The sequence below is a fragment of the Thermobia domestica genome, chromosome 17 (assembly GCF_964235325.1).
Source record: "Thermobia domestica chromosome 17, izTheDome1.hap1.1, whole genome shotgun sequence".
NCBI lineage: Eukaryota > Metazoa > Arthropoda > Insecta > Zygentoma > Lepismatidae > Thermobia > Thermobia domestica.
Window position 1 is genome coordinate 31,504,014 of NC_137470.1, and position 20,750 is coordinate 31,524,763.

General features: G+C 34.3%; 2 protein-coding genes across 2 annotated transcripts; both read left to right on the forward strand.

Moving 5' to 3' along the window:
* The first annotated feature begins 2,658 nt into the window (after positions 1-2,658).
* LOC145673975 (uncharacterized) lies at positions 2,659-6,519 on the forward strand. The gene has a single exon (XM_081743796.1). It carries the CDS (start codon positions 2,659-2,661, stop codon positions 6,517-6,519), a length of 3,861 nt encoding a protein of 1,286 aa, XP_081599922.1.
* Positions 6,520-7,113: 594 nt separating this feature from the next.
* Positions 7,114-7,716, forward strand: LOC145673976 (uncharacterized). The gene has a single exon (XM_081743797.1). The coding sequence runs from the start codon at positions 7,114-7,116 to the stop codon at positions 7,714-7,716; it is 603 nt and encodes a 200-aa protein (XP_081599923.1).
* The last annotated feature ends 13,034 nt before the right edge of the window (positions 7,717-20,750 follow it).

Here is a 20,750-nt window from a genome sequence, read left to right on the forward strand (position 1 = left end):
AAACTAACGATAGTTTTAGTAAAACTAACGTAAACTAACGACAAACTAACGATATGAGATGGAAACTTTTGATAATTCTTTATGGGCGGGCTAATTTTACATTTGGCGGGAAACCTTATTTCGCGAATAAAATCGTTATTTTTGCAAAACAAATGTTGATTTTAGGTAAACTAACGTAAACCAACGATAAACTAACGATATGATTTGGAATTTTATGGGAATTCAATATGGGCGGGCTAATTGACAGTTGGCGGGAAACTTTATTTCTTGAATAAAATCGTTATTTTTTGCGAAACTAACGATAGTTTTAGTAAAACTAACGTAAACTAACGATAAACTAACGATATGAGCTGGAATTTTATGAGAAATCAATATGGGCGGGGTAATTCACAATTGGCGGGAAACTTTATTTCTTGAATAAAATAGTTATTTTTTCGAAACTAACGATAGTTTTAGCAAAACTAACGTAAACTAACAATATGAGTTCGAACTTTATGAGAATTCAATATGGGCAGGCTAATTCACAGTTGGCGGGAAACTTTATTTCTCGAATAAAATCGTTATTTTTGCGAAACTAACGATAGTTTGAGCAAAACTAACGTAAACTAACGATAAACTAACGATGTGATATGAAAAACTTTAGAAATTTGTTTGTGGGCGGGGGACCATGAAGTTGGCCAGCCCATTTATTTCTCTAATAAAATCGTTATTTTTGCGTAATTTACGATAGTTTTAGTAAAACTAACGTAAAGTAACGATAAACTAACGATGTGAGATGGAAACTTTTGATAATTCTTTATGGGCGGGCTAATTTTACATTTGGCGGGAAACCTTATTTCTCGAATAAAATCGTTATTTTTGCAAAAAAACGTTGATTTTAGGTAAAGTAACGTAAACTAACGATATGAGTTGAAATTTTATGAGAATTTAATATGGGCGGGCTAATTGACAGTTGGCGGGAAACTTTATTTCTTGAGTAAAATCGTTATTTTTGCGAAACTAACGATAGTTTTAGCAAAACTAACGTAAACTAACAATAAACTAACGATGTGATATGAAAAACTTTTGAAATTCGTTTCTGGGCGGGGAAACGTGAAGTTGGCCTGCCCATTTATTTGTTGAATAAACATTTTATTTTTTTCGAAACTAACGATAATTTTAGCAAAACTAACGTAAACTAACGATAAACTAACGATGTAGATAAGAAAAAGAAAAATTAATTAGGTGGGCGGGACAACTTCACAGACGTGGAGTGAATAAAACGAATTCATTATGCTTTCCTTTATTTTTTATATTGTCACAAGTGTGTTGGCTGCACATTAGCATCATTTTGCCAGCGTAAGGTGACTGCAAGGGTTGTCAGGACCCACCAAATTCTTTTTTTTATTTTTAGTACTCTTGTGTTCATTATTATTATTATTATTATTATTATTATTATTATTATTATTATTATTATTATTATTATTATTATTATTATTATTATTTGAAGTTGAAACATAAGCTTTAACACTGTGCAACATTAGAATCACAGGTTGTGGGAAGTGTGCCAATAAACCATTTATAGGTAAAGAAAAATTATTTAAGAAAATCCATTAGTTTGGCTTCACCTTTATGTGTGTAAATAAAATGTACGAACCAGGGCACTAATCTTTCTCGCTCTAATTTTTTAAAACTAATTACTAGGGCAGATCGGAAAGTAAGACACCATGTTTAAATATATATATATATATATATATATATATATATATATATATATATATATATATTTCGGAAGTGAGACTAGCAGGTTGTTGCTCGATGCCTTCCAGATAGCAAAATGACAAGAAGCGCGCCTTAATACAAGAGCTTCGGAAATAGTCCCAATCAGTACAAAGAGTTTTGGCGGCGGAAAATATAAAGCGAATAGAAAATAGTAAAAACTGGATGAAACCGGATTTGTGGGAGAATATTGGCATCTCAGAGGGACGAAGGGGGTCTAAATTATTGTGCCAAATATCAGATATGTGGTTAATTTCAAGAATTTTATCCAATTGCTGGCCTATGTTTTCGTATAGCATTAAAGTGTATAATTTCAATACTTATCCATTTAAAATGCCCATATACAGGGTTTACATTAAAATAATGTATAAATAGAGATATTATTCCCCAAAATATAATTCCTACTGGGTTATTCAAAGCTTTCACATTAATTTTGGTTTGAATAAGGAACAAATAAATATACTACATGGACCGAAGAATATATATTGAAAAAACTAAAACTATACAGTACGTTCAAAAAATCTTGGACCCTCCAAACAAAAATTTCATTACCCCGACTGTTCGGCCGCATTTCATTATTATTTTGTTTTGTATTTGGCAACACTGGAGAATTGATAGGTTTTTTTTACAAGTGTCAACGTGGCGTGTGTGACTGCATAGTGTGTAGTTGCTTATGTATAGCAATTAGTGTATTTAGTTGTGTGTTTACAATATAATAAATAGTATATTGTGCAACAAACTTTGTGTTCAAAATAATACAGTCCACGAACATTAAAGTGGTCCTTACCGACCGGATTTTGTTCCAGTTGTGCATGTACTGTACATGTGCGTGGTTTGCGAACTTGTGGCGCAGTATCTTCATTTTGTAGTGCATTGTCAAAGTGGTGCAGAATTATAACAATGGAAGAGCTCATAGGTAAGAAAACTGTCTTGAAACGTGAAGTAACAAGGTTAATACATAAAGTGAACGAGAATAAAGACAAGCCTAACTTCAGTATTAAGTTATACACTGAACGTGCTACGCAATTACATGGCGATTGCACAGAGCTCATTACAAAGTTCATTTCTGTGGGTGGTGAAAGTGGGTTTGCAACATATGACGGAGAATTTAATGAAGTGCAAAATAAGTTGGACTCTGTCTTAGAAATTTTGTACAATATGCAGTCACCTAATACTGAACAGGTAAATACATCTAATAAACAGTGCACAGATGTAAATTTGCCAGACTTAGAACTTCCTACATTTTGTGGTAGAGTGCAAGATTGGCTATCGTTTCGTGACTTATTTGTTGCTGCTATTCATAATAACAATCGATTAGGAAATGCTCAAAAGTTGCAGTATTTGAAGACAGCTGTATCAGGGGAACCTGCTATATTGTTGCAGTCTATTTCCATATCTGATGATAACTATAAAGTAGCATGGGAGTTACTTAAATCAAGATATGAAGATGTGAGGGAGCTAGCGAATCATATTTTGAGCAAGTTAATTACTCAACCAGCTGTGAAGAATGAGTCATCAGGTGAGTTACGAAGATTGGTTGACAATAGTGTTCAGTGTGTGTGTGAACTTAAATCCTTGGGCCTCCCAGTGGAACATTGGGATGTGATTTTAATTTACCATGTGAGTGAGAAGCTAGATAAAAACACCAGAAAACAATGGGAGCTTTCATTGAAGAAAAACGAACAACCAACTTTCGACCAGCTGAAAGAGTTCATATTACAACGTGCCAAAGCGTTAGCTGCAGTGAGTGCAAGGTCACCGGCAGACACGTCTGCTTTAAAAACAAACAAAAAGAGCAACACGTTAGTGCATCATTCAAGTCCAATTGTGTCATGTATCATGTGTAAAAATAACCACAAGCTATATAAGTGTCAAAAGTTCATAAATATGTCAGTGAATGATAGGCATAGTTTTGTGAAAAAGAATTCGCTTTGTTTCAATTGTTTGACCTTAAATTGTTCCGTAAATAAGTGTAATGTGAAGCAGGGTTGCCACACTTGCAACAAAAAACATCATACTTTATTGCATTTTGAAAATAAGGATAAAGCAGATCATGTAAATTGTTCTCATTCTATAAATCAAAAACTAATTCCTCAGGTGTTGTTGTCCACCGCTGTCATAAATATCAAAGATGATGCAAATAAGCTGATACAATTTCGTGCACTTATCGACTGTGGTAGTGAATTATCGTTTGTAACTGAACGTTGCGTCCAGAAATTACGCATAAACAAAGAGAAAATAAATATGAGCATATCAGGTGTTACTGGTTCTAACGTTGGAAATTCTCATGCAATAGTTGATTTGTGTTTTCAGTCATTGTACAGTAATAATAATATTCATACTAAAGCAATAGTAGTCCCAAGAATCACAAGTAACTTACCCAGAGTAACTATTCAAAATATAGGTAATTGGGAAATTGTAAAACAAGTAAACTTAGCAGATCCACAGTTTAATAAAAGCGGCCCTATTGATGTGTTGTTAGGTGCTGATGTTTTCCCATTATTGTTGCTCAGTGGGAGACACGTAGGTACGAATGGAGCTCCGTCTGCCATTGAAACTGTGTTAGGTTGGGTATTGTGTGGTCAGATTAACTTAACGAATAACACATCAAGTGTTCAGTCATATTTTGTTTCTGTTGATCTCAATAAAACATTACAAAGATTCTGGGAAGTAGAGGAGTTGCCAACTGTACAACATTTATCCGTTGAAGAGCAAAAATGTGAGCAGTATTTTGCTGAAACTTTCAAACGTGATGTTGATGGCAAATATATTGTAAAATTGCCTTTTAAAGAAAATGTTGAGCCTCTAGGTGTATCACGGGACACAGCAGTAAAGCGATTATGCCAGATGGAACGTAAGTTACAGAAAGATCCTGATTTATGTAAACAATATTGTGATTTCATGAAGGAGTACTTAGACTTAGGTCACATGGAAAAAATTCCTGATGTAGAACTTGATAAGCTTGTATCTGAATCTTATTATCTGCCGCATCATTGTGTCTTAAATGAAAGTAGTTCTACCACTAAATTGCGGGTTGTATTTGATGGTAGTGCTAAAACTAGCAATGGAATATCTCTCAATGACAACTTAATGGTAGGTTCAAAATTACAAGATGATATTATCCCATTAATATTAAGGTTCAGAACTCATCCAATTGCATTGTGTGCTGATATAGCAAAAATGTACAGACAAGTTAAGGTAGATCAAACTGATTCTGATTACCAGAGAATAGTGTGGAGAGAAACAGTTGACCAACCTATTAGTGATTTTAGATTGTTAACTGTTACTTATGGAACCAGTTCGGCTCCATATCTTGCTGTAAAGTGTTTGCAACAGTTAGCTGTAGATGAAGGTTATTGTTATCCCAGAGCTGCAGAATTAGTCATGAATGATTTCTTTGTTGATAATTTAGTTTCAGGTGCAGCTGATAGTAGTGAGGCAATGGTATTGTACTCAGAATTAACAGCATTATTACAAAAAGGTGGTTTCGAATTAAGAAAATGGTCTACTAACGACAGGAATGTGTTAAATAGTATACCTTCTCACTTAAGAGAAACTCAGTCGTTAATTTGTTTTAATGAAGATGAGAATGTAAAAGCTTTAGGTATACAGTGGAATCCATCAAGTGATTCATTTTCATTTTCTATTGTTGTTCCCACTTATAAGTCAGTAATGACAAAACGAATGTTACTATCTGATATTGCAAAATTGTATGATCCGCTTGGTTGGTTATCTCCAGTATCCATTGTTGCAAAATTGTTGCTACAATCATTATGGAAAATAAAAATTGAATGGGATGACGTACTTTCAAATGATATTGCTCGCTCGTGGGAAGCATATTGTCAAGAATTGCCATTGTTGAGACAGATTAAGATCAAAAGGTGTATTTCTTCTGAAAACATTGTGAAATATGATCTAATTGGGTTCTCAAATGCCAGTGAAAAGGCGTATGCTGCAGTAGCATATGTACGTTGTATAGATACATCTGGAAATGTGCAAGTATACCTGATTGCCGCAAAGACCAAAGTTGCCCCTATAAAGCAAGTATCAATACCTAGGTTAGAATTGTGTGCTGCAGTATTGTTATGTAGGTTAGTCAATACGGTCATTAAGGCAATGTTAATCAAGTTTGAACAGGTTGTCTGTTACACAGATTCTACTATTGTGTTAGCATGGCTTTCTTCATGTCCGAGTAAATGGAAAACATTTGTGGCTAACCGGGTATCTGAGATCAAACAATCAATTTTTATTAAATGGGCGCACACATCGAGCAAAGACAACCCAGCTGATTGTAGTTCTCGTGGTTTGAATCCGTCACAATTAGAGTCTTATTTACTATGGTGGAATGGGCCAAAGTGGTTGATGGAATCAGAGTTACCTATTGTAAATATTAATTGCAAAAGTCTAGATTCTGTTCAATGTGAGCAAAAGTCTTCAACTGTTAACATGCACATTAAGGTTGACTGTACAATAGTAGATAAATTTTCATCATTATCGAAGTTAGTTCGTGTTACTGCTTGGTGTAAAAGATTTATTAGGAATAGTAAAAGTAAACAGGAGTTAAGATGTAGTGGACCATTAACTACAAAGGAGTTGTCAAATGCATTAATACATTGGATAAAACAAGCTCAAGAATCTGAATATCCACTTGAGATAAAATACTTACGTATGAAAAAACCTTTACCTTATAATAGCAAACTATTGTGTTTAAATCCATTTCTTGATGAAAATGATGTCATGAGAGTTGGAGGTCGCTTGTAAAATGCTAGTGTAACATATGATTTCAAATATCCTATCTTACTTCCAAAACATGCTAGAATTACAGAACTTCTTGTAAAATCTGAACATATAAAGCATCTTCATGCAGGTTCACAGTTACTTTTATCTGTTTTGCAACAAAAGTTTTGGATTATTGGTGGTCGTGACTTTGTAAGGAAGATTGTAAAAGGTTGTGTAACATGTCACAAACAGTCAAGTGTAACAGCCTCTAAATTAATGGGTCAACTTCCTGTTGGTAGAGTAACACCAACTCGTCCATTTTTGCATTGCGGTTTAGATTATGCAGGTCCACTAATGTTAAAAAATATGAAAAGTCGAAATTCAAAATTGTTCAAAGGTTATGTAGCACTCTTCATTTGTTTCAGTGTCAAAGCAATCCATTTAGAATTGGTAAGTGATGCTTCAACAGAGTCATTTATTGCAGCTTTGAAACGTTTTATAGCTAGAAGAGGAAAACCTACTGATATTTACAGTGATTGTGTTTCAAATTTCATAGGTGCAAACATATAATTAAAATCCTTACTGAAACTTGTAACGAATGGTGATTCTAAAGAGTCTGTATGTAATTACCTCAGTATGCAATCTATAAATTGGCATTTTAATCCACCATCCTCACCTCACTTTGGAGGAATATGGGAAGCTGGTGTAAAGTCTGTCAAGTACCACTTGAGACGTGTAGTTGGTAACACTGTACTTACATTTGAAGAAATGTATACAGTTTTGTGTCAGATTGAAGCCTGTTTAAATTCTAGACCATTAACTGCTCTATCTTCTGATCCCAATGACTATCAGGTATTAACTCCTGGTCATTTTTTAATTCATGATGCATTAGTAGCAATACCTGAACCAAATTTGTGTGAATTAAAAATCAATCATTTGTCACGCTGGCAATTAACTCAAAGATTGTTCCAACATTTTTGGAACCGTTGGCAAACAGAATATTTGTCTCGGCTGCAACAAAGGCCAAAATGGTGGTGTAAACATGCTAATATCAAAGTCAATGATTTAGTATTAGTGAAGGAAGATAAGACATCTCCTCAGCATTGGAATTTAGCAAGAGTAGTTGCTGTTCATCCTGGTGTAGATAATATTGTTAGAACTGTTACTATTAAAACTAGCAAAGGTGTCTTCAAACGACCAATTGTAAAAATTTCTCCTCTTCCATTTAATGAAGAATAATATGTAGAATGTGTATTGTAAAGTAATGTGTAGAATAATATGTACTGTTGAAATGATATTTCAAGGTGGGCGGTATGTTCGGCCGCATTTCATTATTCTTTTGTTTTGTATTTGGCAACACTGGAGAATTGATAGGTTTTTTTTACAAGTGTCAACGTGGCGTGTGTGACTGCATAGTGTGTAGTTGCTTATGTATAGCAATTAGTGTATTTAGTTGTGTGTTTACAATATAATAAATAGTATATTGTGCAACAATCTTTGTGTTCAAAATAATACAGTCCACGAACACCGACTGTAATGATACATAACAATATATACAGGGGTGCCCGCAAAGAGGGGCTATGATGCAAACTGCGTCATTGAAATATTTGGGAGGGTTAAAAATCTATATAAATATGTTTGAGGGGGTGTAAAAATTAATCGAAAAGATTTTTTCATGGAAGAACACCTACGGATAGGCAATTAGGGGGGTGCATCATGGACATAAGAGGGGTAGCCACCACCATATATATATATATATATATATATATATATATATATATATATATATATATATATATATATATATATAGGGGAGAGGTGGGCAATGACGATCACCTAAGAAAAATGGGTTATTACTAGTTTCATTTGCAAAATATATTGAAACAAATTTGCAAATATATATTCCAATCCTTCGACAATAATTGTGTAAAATTAAAAGAGCATCATTCTTTCAGTTCGGGAGCGCGATGGAAAAAACTCAAATTGCTACTTTGGTCGCCATTCCCATCACATGTTGGTAATGACGATCACCAGTACAAGCTTAATAAACACACACAGTACCATAGGCAGTTCATGTTTTTTTTTTTTGTTTTTTTTTGTGTGTGTTGCTAAACTGCGCCTTCGAAAGATTGAGAAACGTCAACTGAATGTTTTATTGAAGTTTTTTCAAAGACACATCACAGATATATCCACATGGTGAGTCCACAGCAGTACAGTCAGCATGCACTCACGATCCACAAAGGTTGCACCGATACCAAAGTTTCAGTGTTTGACTCAAGTAGACTTATTACCTATCTTAGGTCTAGCCTCTTTTATAATTTTTTGCTGGAGAAGTATTCCGAAAGTTTGTTAGAAATGGCGATCACCATGATGGTAAACCGATTACGTTGATCGGCATTCCCAACATTGCGCCATTTTGAAAATTGAGCTGGTTATACTGTGAAACGTAGTTTATTTGAAATATAACTATGTGTCGTGCATTAGACTTTTTATGAATCTTAGTAACTTCAAGATCTTACAACTTAAAATTGTGCCTATCATGAGTTCAAATATGCAGATCCTTATAAGAAAATCAACTAAAACAAGTTTCAGAACGCTGTATACTTCAGTCTTGTCTGACAACTTCCTCGACAATACACAAGAAACCTTGCTACAAGAGGCAGATGGCAGCACTAGTTTGACTTCTCCTCGGGTCACGCAAAAGGGCAAAGTGGGCTGATCGCCATTCCCTTCCTCTCCTCTCCTCTCTCTCTCTCTCTCTCTCTCTCTCTCTATATATATATATATATATATATATATATATATATATATATACAAGTTATTTGGGAACCTGGTACCCCGCAATAGTGTTCCCAATCGTGCCCCGCACCTTCTAACTCGATCAAATTACCTTTTCCCCTTACTTTGAAGCAAGAAAACTAATTTTTTAATAGTGCGACTTCCCTCAAGAGCAGCCTCTACTTTTAATTATGTGTTTGAGAACATATTTTCCTGCTAGTATACATTAAATATGAACATTTATTAATTTAATTCGAACTTAAGAGTAGAAAATTTGAAAGCGTAAGTTGATTATAGCTTGTATTTTACTAAAAGAACACCAATTAAAGTTAATGAAAGTTCAAGTAAGATGTTTGTGAATATGAAATTTACATCATAACAGCACTGTGAAGTTATGTGTGAAACCTTTGAAAATGATAAGCATAGTATGGTTCTAGTTTTTGATTCATCTATACATTTTTTAAGAATATAAAAGCCGGTTCTTAAGTGGCATTTATTATAACGAAAAATAGTACATTACATAAAATGAGTTAACATAAAGAACTCCGTTGAAACAGAAAATGCAATTATAAGTTTACGAAGCTATCGTGCAATTTCGGATGTGTCGTGTTCATTTGGAGCTAAATATTTTTTCAGTAGCGAGATTATATGAGACTTCTCTCGTTCCGAAGGCGAGAACACTCACCACTTATTCGCAATGAATTAATATGAATATGAGTGCCTGCCAACATTTAGCTGTTTCGTTAGGTATGTACTAATCTTTCCTGTAATAGGAACTGGTATATCCCCAATAAAAAGTATTATGACAAACAACACCAAAATCGAGTTGTGGCAAACGACACACCATCGTTTCAGAGTAGCTATCGAAACAAGACTTTAATGAAAGGAAGGGTGTGTGTGTTTTCTTGGATGTTGACTTGCCATTTTTCTTTATTTTTTCTAGCAAATTGATTTATATTAGGAAGTATTTTTCTTTTAAATGGACGGGATTTTGATTGTTTGGTTCTCTAATTTCTTCTTCTGGCCTATTTAAGTGTCCTTTGCTTTAAAATTATTCTTATATTTAATGTAATATTGCTTTAGTTTTTATTTATAAATATTAAAATTACATAATACAGTAGTTAAATTTCGCGTAGTATACACTTAAAGATCTCAAGAAAAAATCAGTAAAATCAACTTGCTAAAATTCTGGTTTATTTCAAAGAATAAATAGAATGCTTTCTCATATAAACTAATGGGCTGAGAAACCATGATGGTGTCGATATTCAACACTCTTAACTGCTACTCTTGTTTGTTGGGATTTGTAAAATCTACAATTGAAATAATACATATTTCGCTCGACTTTTCTACGAACGCACAGGTTCATTAGTTGTTAGTATATAAATTTCCTACCTTGGAAGTTCAAGAGGTTTCCTTTCTCTATGATCTTAATCTTAAACAGAAAAAATGGAGGGGCATGAATTTGTTACTAAAACAAATGCCAGCCTCAAACACCAGTCATAAAAAACTATGAAAAGAAACATTTATATTTCCAAAGACGTTTGAAACAGCCTCAAATGTCAAACACTCTTCAAGTGGATAAATATAACACATTACAAATACTACAGAATGCGCTTCTTCTTAATCTTCGTTTTGCAAAGCAGATATAATCTTGCATTATAAGGAATTCTGCACTTGGAATACATTTCTTAAGCTTTTTTCCCTGAAGCAAACACCTGTTTAATGTCGGTCTGCATCTTAAGACTAGCATACACTACTGTGAGTTTACGCATGCACATTACACACGTAAACTAACGACGTGAGTTTACTCGCGTGATGGAGTTCATACATTGTGCGTGAATTTACGCGCGTAAGCTGAAGAAGGCAGTTTCTTTTACAATCTTTTGGTTGTTTTGAGAGTGGATAGATCGAAAGCAATATTTTAAATGCAGGTAAAGCCGATTTCTCCTATACATTGGCAGTTCGGTAAATTCTTTGAACTTCCCCTGCTGGATTTTACAACAGTATCTCTTCCAGTATCGCTCTTTTGACCGCATTTGCGGGGTTGCAATGTCTCAGCATCCACTGTCTCTCTGTCTCTCACTCTCTCTCCCAATACTATCGCTAATGTGAAGCAGATGTCAGGCATTCATATTTTGCTACAATTGAGTATATATATATATATATATATATATATATATATATATATATATATATATATATATATATATATATGAAATCTTTGAGTTTTACGTCCTACGATTATGCCGGTTAGGCTAAAGGAGACGGTGATTATGAGAAATGAATGAAATGGTGGAATGAAGGAAGTGGGAGGAAACGGGAGAACTACGAGAAAACACACACACACGGTGTTTGTCCACCACAAAGTTCACTTGGCGGGAGCAGAGTTTGAACCCGGAACCCAAAGCACCAGAGGTGAACGCTCTACCACTGAGTCACCGCGGCCCCCTATATATATATATATATATAAAAGAGAACTATGTATATGTCGAACAGCAATCTTCTAATCTCTGACTGAAAGGACAGCGTTTTGAACTGTGGCAACTAACTAGTCCACGTGGAGTTGAGGAGCGGTTGTCAAATTCTGGAAATGAGGGTTCTGGTTGGCCATTTATTTATCGGTGGTGTTTTCCACAAGTTTCCTTGGACAATGACTTATTTATGACACTAGCCTCCACGCGTAGAAGGCCGCATCCTTTATATACAAACTGCAATCGACTTTGCCATCAATGTTGCGTTGTTGAGAAAAAGAATAAAGAAATAGGCATATTTGGACAAGGAAATGGCCAATATTTAACAAGACAAGGAAGAATAATCCATCTCTCACTGATTACAATAAAACGTTATTTAGATTACGGTGGCTCAGTAGTAGAGGGTTCGTCTCTTGTGAGTTGGGTCTGTAGTTCGATCCCAGCTCGTGCGAAAATTGTTTTATGGTTGACAAACACTGTGCGTGAGTTTTCTCGGATTGTCCCGTTTCCTCCTATTTTTCCATTCTACCGCTTCTTTCTTTGTCATCATCGCCGCCCTCTGTACTCCACAGTATAACCGTGGAACGTAAAATTCGAAGATTTAATTTTCTTTTATTTAGAACATACAATGCAACAAGACTAATTAACATATGTAATTTTTTATACGTGTAAATGTCCACTATTCTTTATTTTCTTCCTGGAGATGTATTTTGGCTGACAAATACTCGAAGTTTACATAGAAAAACTAAAACTGGGAGTAGGCGGTTTCAGCCTCTAATCATGGATACTTTGCACCGGTCCAATACTTCTTAGATAGGAAATTATTACTACTGGAACCTCCTGCATTCTAAATTTAGGTAAATTTCCTATTTAGGTAGATGCTGGAATGGATTTCCGATTGGAAAATAAATTACGAACAGTGGAGAATCCAGAAAACATTGTTTGAGAGGTGCTTACTCTCAGAAATCTGTTGCTTTTTTTTTTAAAAAAAAAAGAAAAGAAAGAAATCGCTGAACGTTTTGGGGGCTTGAAGCTTATATGCATAAGAAATCACTAACATTAAAAAAAAAGAAAGAAATCCTGCGATTTGGGTAGGCTTCTTCAGGCTGAAACCCCGAAAACCCGTAAATCTTCCAATGATTACCGTTGGCATGATATTTTTGGACACAAAGAGCAATCAAGGGAAACCACCTTCCTTAGTTGACATTATTGTGCGATCAGGGGCGTCATTTAGGGAGCACGAACGGCAATTGCCCCCCTGAGTTTGAGATTTATATAGATTTTATCAAAAGAATAGTAGTAAATCAGTAAAAAACGAGAAATTTTATGTAAATCAAGGGGTCTTGCCCCCCCAAGCAAAACCTGAAATGACGCTCCTGTGTGGGATATATGTTAAACTATCAGAATGTGGTTCCCGTGCCTGTAACAGAAAATGCATAATTTTCTTTACAAATATTGATAATTCATACTAAGCACTAATACCAGTACCATAATTCTTATATCAAGATTTCTAGACCGCATGCAGTTTTGTTTAGGAAGTGAAATGTATAAATACTGAAGGGAAAACATTGCAGAGAAACATTATGTTCGTATTTTTAACATATTTTTTGTATGTGGTGCAAATATCCTGACATATTGGGTTACTTTGCACCAAAGTTTGTATTTCAGTGGTCATACTGAATGTTTACTGTTTTCCTTATATAAGTAGTAATCGCGTCACTTTGCCTCACTTTGGACTTTGACCCCGACCTTTGTGACGTCATAGGTCAAAGGTCAATGACCTTGGCCCAGAGTCAATGACCTAGGGGTACCTAGGACCACCCCCTCTAAATTTTGGCAGGGGTACCTTGGCCCTCCCCCTAAATTTTGGCAGGGGTACATAGGACAACCCCCCTTAAATTTTGGAAATTGCCAAATCTAAAAATTTGGTATGGTAGCCTAGGACCATAGTATGTACCTCTATCAGTATTGGGTGTCTATGTCGTTCCCTTTCATGGGTAAAAAATTGCCAAAAATTCAAATTTCGGGGGTTTTTGACCTAATTTATCCCCTTGGATGAGGTGTTATTACCCTATATAGTTATATGGGCGTATACAGGGGTCCATTCCCTTTCATAAGACATGGGTATATTAATGCACCCCTTGAAAAATTTGGGAGGGGTACCATGGCCCACCCCTTAAATTTTGGAAATTGCCCAATTTCAACATTGGGTATTATAGTACCGGACCCTAATATGTATCATGATAAATTTGGGTGGTCCACCTCGTTCCCTTCTAGGGGTACAAAATTGCCAAAACTATAAACGTAAGCAATACGTTGTACCACGTGTTTGGTTTTCGACCTAATTTATCTCCTTGGATGAGGTCCTATTACCTTATATGATTATATGGTCATGTATAGGGGTCCATTACCTATCATAAGACATAGATACATTTGTGCACCCCCGGTAGGGACACCTTGGCCCACCCCTTTAATTTTGGAAATTGCCCAATTTAAACATTTGGTATTATAGTATAGAACACTAATATAGATCACTATAAATTTGGGTGGTCCACCTCGTTCCCTTTTAGGGGTACAAAATTGCCAAAATTTTAGTACAACCACGTGTTTGGTATTTGGTACATTTTATCCCCCTTTGATGAGGTTCTATTACCTTATATGATTATATGGTCATGTATAGGGGTTCATTATCTATCATAAGACATAGGTACATTGGTGCACCCCCGGGAGGGGTACCTTGGCCCACCCCTTTAATTTTGGAAATTGCTCAATTTAAACATTTGGTATTATAGTATAGGACCCTAACATGTATTATGATAAATTTGGTTGGTTCACCTCGTTCCCTTTCATGGGTAAAAAATTGCCAAAAATTCAAATTTCGGAGGTTTTTGACCTAATTTATCCCCTTTGATGAGGTGTTATTACCCTATATAGTTATATGGGCGTATACAGGGGTCCATTACCTTTCATAAGATATGGGTATATTTGTGCACTCATTTAAAAATTGGGAGGGGTACTTTGGCCCACCCCTTAAATTTTGGAAATTGCCCAATTTAAACGTTGGGTATTATAGTACAAGACCCTAATATGTATTATGATAAATTTGGGTGGTCCACCTCGTTCCCTTTTAGGGGTACAAAATTGACAAAATATAAACGTAAGCATTACGTTGTACCACATGTTTGGTTTTTGACCTAATTTATTCCTTTGGATGAGGTCCTATTACCTTATATGGTAATGTATAGGTGTTCATTCCCTATCATAAGACATAGGTACATTGATGCACCCCGGGAGGGGATTCGGTATCATAGTACATGACTCAACATGTATCATGATAAATTTGGGTGGTCCACATCGTTCTCTTTTAGGGGTACAAAATTGCTAAAATATAAACATAAGCAATATGTTGTACCATGTGTTTGGTTTTTGGCCCAATCTCTCCCCTTTGATGAGGTTTTATTACCTTATATGGTTATATGGTCATGTATATAGGTTCATTTTCTATCATAAGATATGGGTACATTGATGCATCCTTTAAAAATTTGGGAGGGGTATCTTGGCTCATCCACTCGGTTTTAGAAATTGTTTAATATAAGCATTTGGTATCATAGTACAGGTCTCCAATATGTACCACTATAAATTTGGATGGTCCACATCGTTCCCTTTTCATAGGTAAAGAACTACCAAAAATCAAATTTCGGAGGTTATTGACCCCTATTTAGCATGTTATATGGATATGTACAGAGGTTTATTACCTTTATATGTTTATGTTTCCTTTTAAATTTGGGAATTATCAAATAACAAAATTCGGTAAACGTTTTCTAGGACCCATTGGTGTTCCTCTTATGGCCAAATATTCAAAATTTAAATGTTATTGACCGGCTTTATTATTGAATAAGTACAGGATTTATTACTTTTTCATAAGACACAGGTGTATCTGTGTACCAATCTTAAATTTTGGAAGGGGTACATTTCTTATTGTCATATCAATAATTGGTAATTGGATAGTATCTCATTCATTGGGTAAATCATTATGATCACGTGATCGGTTATTGACCTATGATGGGATTAGGAGTCCAGGACATTGGTACATTGAAACTTTGTAGGATAATTTGATAATGCGTCATTGGTTTTGATTATTCCTGCCAAATATAAACGTAAGCAAGACGTTGTACCACGTGATTGTCCTTGATGAGGTAGTGTACAGGGATTCATTTCCTTTGTTGTGGTACTTCTTAAGTTTGAGTACACACACACTTCTAGAAAACAGTTGGTTCTACTCAGGTAAACAAATGACGGACATTATTGACCTTATTGAACATATAATGATATGATTAACTCTAAGACTTAGATATATCAAGAGAAGTATTCTTTAAATTTGGGAATGGTGATAAACAGAATTTTAACATAAGGTGCGAAATTTGAAACAATACATTGAACTTTAGTCACAGCTCATAGTCTAAGATCATTGGTGGTGATTGATTTGACCTTGAGCTTTAGAAATCTGATAGCTAACCTTATGGAATCTTATGACTCATAGACGAAAGGCAATACATGCTACAACAGTTTAAAATTTAATCATAAGGTGATGTAATCTGACACTAGCAAAGTTATTGTTAATGCAATTTGATTGGATGATCACTATCTTTCCTGCAATCTGATTGGTTGATCACTATCTTTCGTGCAATCTGATTGGTTGATGATTTTCAAATCTTTGCTGTATTCAGTTTTAAGTTTTGTTTAACATTTAAAAATCTTGGTTTCGTTCAACATTTTGCACTCACTGATAAATATGATCAAAACCGTTTATTTGTTAATCGAATAGTTAAAAACCGGATAAAGTTTGACGGTTAACCGTGAAACGTAAAATTTTTAGTTTGAAATTTTTTTGTTTGAAACTTTTTGTTTGAATATTCTTGCTTTCAAATTTTTGTTTGAATTTTTTGTTTCAAAATTTTTTCGTTTGAAATTTTTTCGTTTCAAAATTTTGTTTAAAATTTTTCGTTTCCAAATTTTTTGTTTGAAATTTTTTGTTTCAAAATTTTGTTTGAAATTTTTTTCGCTTCAAAATTTTGTTTGAATTTTTTTCGTTTGAAATTTTTTGTTTGAATTTTTTCGTTTCAAAATTTTGTTTCAAAGATTTTTGTTCTAAATTTTTGTTTCAAAGTTTGGTTTGACATTTTTAAAAGTTTGTGCACTTATTAGTAAAGAACCGGAACTGTTTAGAGCAAAAACCTCTGGCAACATTGTGGTGCAATAGTACACGTCAGAACATGATAATTCAACGTCATCAGTTTTGCATCATATATAAGTATCGTTCGAGTTAGTATTCATGATAACATCATCATGGCTACTTGTCTGCAGTTTCTAAACACGCGTGATGTGATGAAATCATTTACCAAGATTACTGATTTACAACAGAATGTACCTTATAGAATCTTAGCTAGCCAAATGATCCCTACAAAGTTTGGATTAAGAATCGTAGTGAAGCTTGAAAATGATAAGAATATAATTTTACCAGCAAGATATTTACCCATGGAAGCATCAAAACAAGAAGAACTGCTGCGTTTCTTAAATACTGGATCTGTATCTTTATGTTACAAAGGATTCTTGGGTCGAAGTCATCAATTTGAATTTAGTACACAGCCAGATTCGTCAGCAATTGTGATGAAATCATGAATCAGCACATTCCTTTGACGTCAGACATAGTTGTATGAATTTGGTTGGTCAGCATGACGTCAGCAACTGTGATGAAACCATGAATTCAAACGTCAGCACATTCCTTTCCAATGACGTGAGCCGTAGTTCTATAAATCAACCAATACAGTGTCATCCCACGAAATCATTTGAGCAAGTGCTTTTCAGGAGGAAAGTTGTGTACTTCTAACGATAAAGAGTTCATCTTCGCAAGCTATTATCCAATAAATATATTTCAAACAAAACATGTGATGATTGGTATCAGTGCTAGAACATTTGAACCTGTGATTCGATTGGGCAAAGCAGAACAATTTGGTGTACAACTGACCTGTGAAGAATGGCAAATATTATGTTCACGAATCGACCAAATGAACGATTATTTTCATGATGAGCTAAATGTGACCATAGTCAAATCATTAGGCTCAAATCATGAAGTGGTGCTGCGTACAGTCCTCGAAGAGAAGATGGTGCTGTTACGTAAAAAGAGTACATTCCATGTCCCTCGCAATATGGTGTATCTAACGGAAACAGAATGGAACAAATTTATCAGCGTATTTCAGTGTGTGAAACATGCAGTGGAAGTGTGCAACAAAACAAGTATATTCCTGAAAAAGTACTATTTTGAAAAATGTGTTATGCATATTGTACAACAAGTATCTAGATATTGTGATGGTTGTCAACATCGTTCGTGGGTGCATACCTGTATTGATAAACAGTTTATTTCTGATCAAATGGACATTGAGTTTCCACCAATTGATATTGCATTAGACCTTAAAAGACTTCAATTGGAATTAAAATTATATGCTAAAGACAAACTAGTGCAAGAAGTTCAAAATACATTGTATCGACAATATCCAGAACCACTATCTGGTATGGATGTATGTGAAGTGTAATAAAATGATCCATTTCAATGAATTGTGTTTTTTCATTTCAAGTACAACCCCAGGTTCTGACGTGTACTATTGCACCACAATGTTGTCAAAGGTTTTTGTTCTAAACAGTTCCAGTTCTTTACTAATAAGTGCACAAACTTTTAAAAATGTCAAACCAAACTTTGAAACAAAAATTTAGAACAAAAATCTTTGAAACAAAATTTTGAAACGAAAAAATTCAAACAAAAAATTTCAAACGAAAAAAATTCAAACAAAATTTTGAAGCGAAAAAATTTCAAACAAAATTTTGAAACAAAAAATTTCAAACAAAAAATTTGGAAACGAAAAATTTCAAACAAAAAATTTGGAAACGAAAAATTTTAAACAAAATTTTGAAACGAAAAAATTTCAAACGAAAAAATTTTGAAACAAAAAATTCAAACAAAAATTTGAAAGCAAGAATATTCAAACAAAAAGTTTCAAACAAAAAAATTTCAAACTAAAAATTTTACGTTTCACGGTTAACCGTCAAACTTTATCCGGTTTTTAACTATTCGATTAACAAATAAACGGTTTTGATCATATTTATCAGTGAGTGCAAAATGTTGAACGAAACCAAGATTTTTAAATGTTAAACAAAACTTAAAACTGAATACAGCAAAGATTTGAAAATCATCAACCAATCAGATTGCACGAAAGATAGTGATCAACCAATCAGATTGCAGGAAAGATAGTGATCATCCAATCAAATTGCATTAACAATAACTTTGCTAGTGTCAGATTACATCACCTTATGATTAAATTTTAAACTGTTGTAGCATGTATTGCCTTTCGTCTATGAGTCATAAGATTCCATAAGGTTAGCTATCAGATTTCTAAAGCTCAAGGTCAAATCAATCACCACCAATGATCTTAGACTATGAGCTGTGACTAAAGTTCAATGTATTGTTTCAAATTTCGCACCTTATGTTAAAATTCTGTTTATCACCATTCCCAAATTTAAAGAATACTTCTCTTGATATATCTAAGTCTTAGAGTTAATCATATCATTATATGTTCAATAAGGTCAATAATGTCCGTCATTTGTTTACCTGAGTAGAACCAACTGTTTTCTAGAAGTGTGTGTGTACTCAAACTTAAGAAGTACCACAACAAAGGAAATGAATCCCTGTACACTACCTCATCAAGGACAATCACGTGGTACAACGTCTTGCTTACGTTTATATTTGGCAGGAATAATCAAAACCAATGACGCATTATCAAATTATCCTACAAAGTTTCAATGTACCAATGTCCTGGACTCCTAATCCCATCATAGGTCAATAACCGATCACGTGATCATAATGATTTACCCAATGAATGAGATACTATCCAATTACCAATTATTGATATGACAATAAGAAATGTACCCCTTCCAAAATTTAAGATTTGTACACAGATACACCTGTGTCTTATGAAAAAGTAATAAATCCTGTACTTATTCAATAATAAAGCCGGTCAATAACATTTAAATTTTGAATATTTGGCCATAAGAGGATCACCAATGGGTCCTAGAAAACGTTTACCGAATTTTGTTATTTGATAATTCCCAAATTTAAAAGGAAACATAAACATATAAAGGTAATAAACCTCTGTACATATCCATATAACATGCTAAATAGGGGTCAATAACCTCCGAAATTTGATTTTTGGTAGTTCTTTACCTATGAAAAGGGAACGATGTGGACCATCCAAATTTATAGTGGTACATATTGGAGACCTGTACTATGATACCAAATGCTTATATTAAACAATTTCTAAAACCGAGTGGATGAGCCAAGATACCCCTCCCAAATTTTTAAAGGATGCATCAATGTACCCATATCTTATGATAGAAAATGAACCTATATACATGACCATATAACCATATAAGGTAATAAAACCTCATCAAAGGGGAGAGATTGGGCCAAAAACCAAACACATGGTACAACATATTGCTTATGTTTATATTTTAGCAATTTTGTACCCCTAAAAGAGAACGATGTGGACCACCCAAATTTATCATGATACATGTTGAGTCATGTACTATGATACCGAATCCCCTCCCGGGGTGCATCAATGTACCTATGTCTTATGATAGGGAATGAACACCTATACATTACCATATAAGGTAATAGGACCTCATCCAAAGGAATAAATTAGGTCAAAAACCAAACATGTGGTACAACGTAATGCTTACGTTTATATTTTGTCAATTTTGTACCCCTAAAAGGGAACGAGGTGGACCACCCAAATTTATCATAATACATATTAGGGTCTTGTACTATAATACCCAACGTTTAAATTGGGCAATTTCCAAAATTTAAGGGGTGGGCCAAAGTACCCCTCCCAATTTTTAAATGAGTGCACAAATATACCCATATCTTATGAAAGGTAATGGACCCCTGTATACGCCCATATAACTATATAGGGTAAT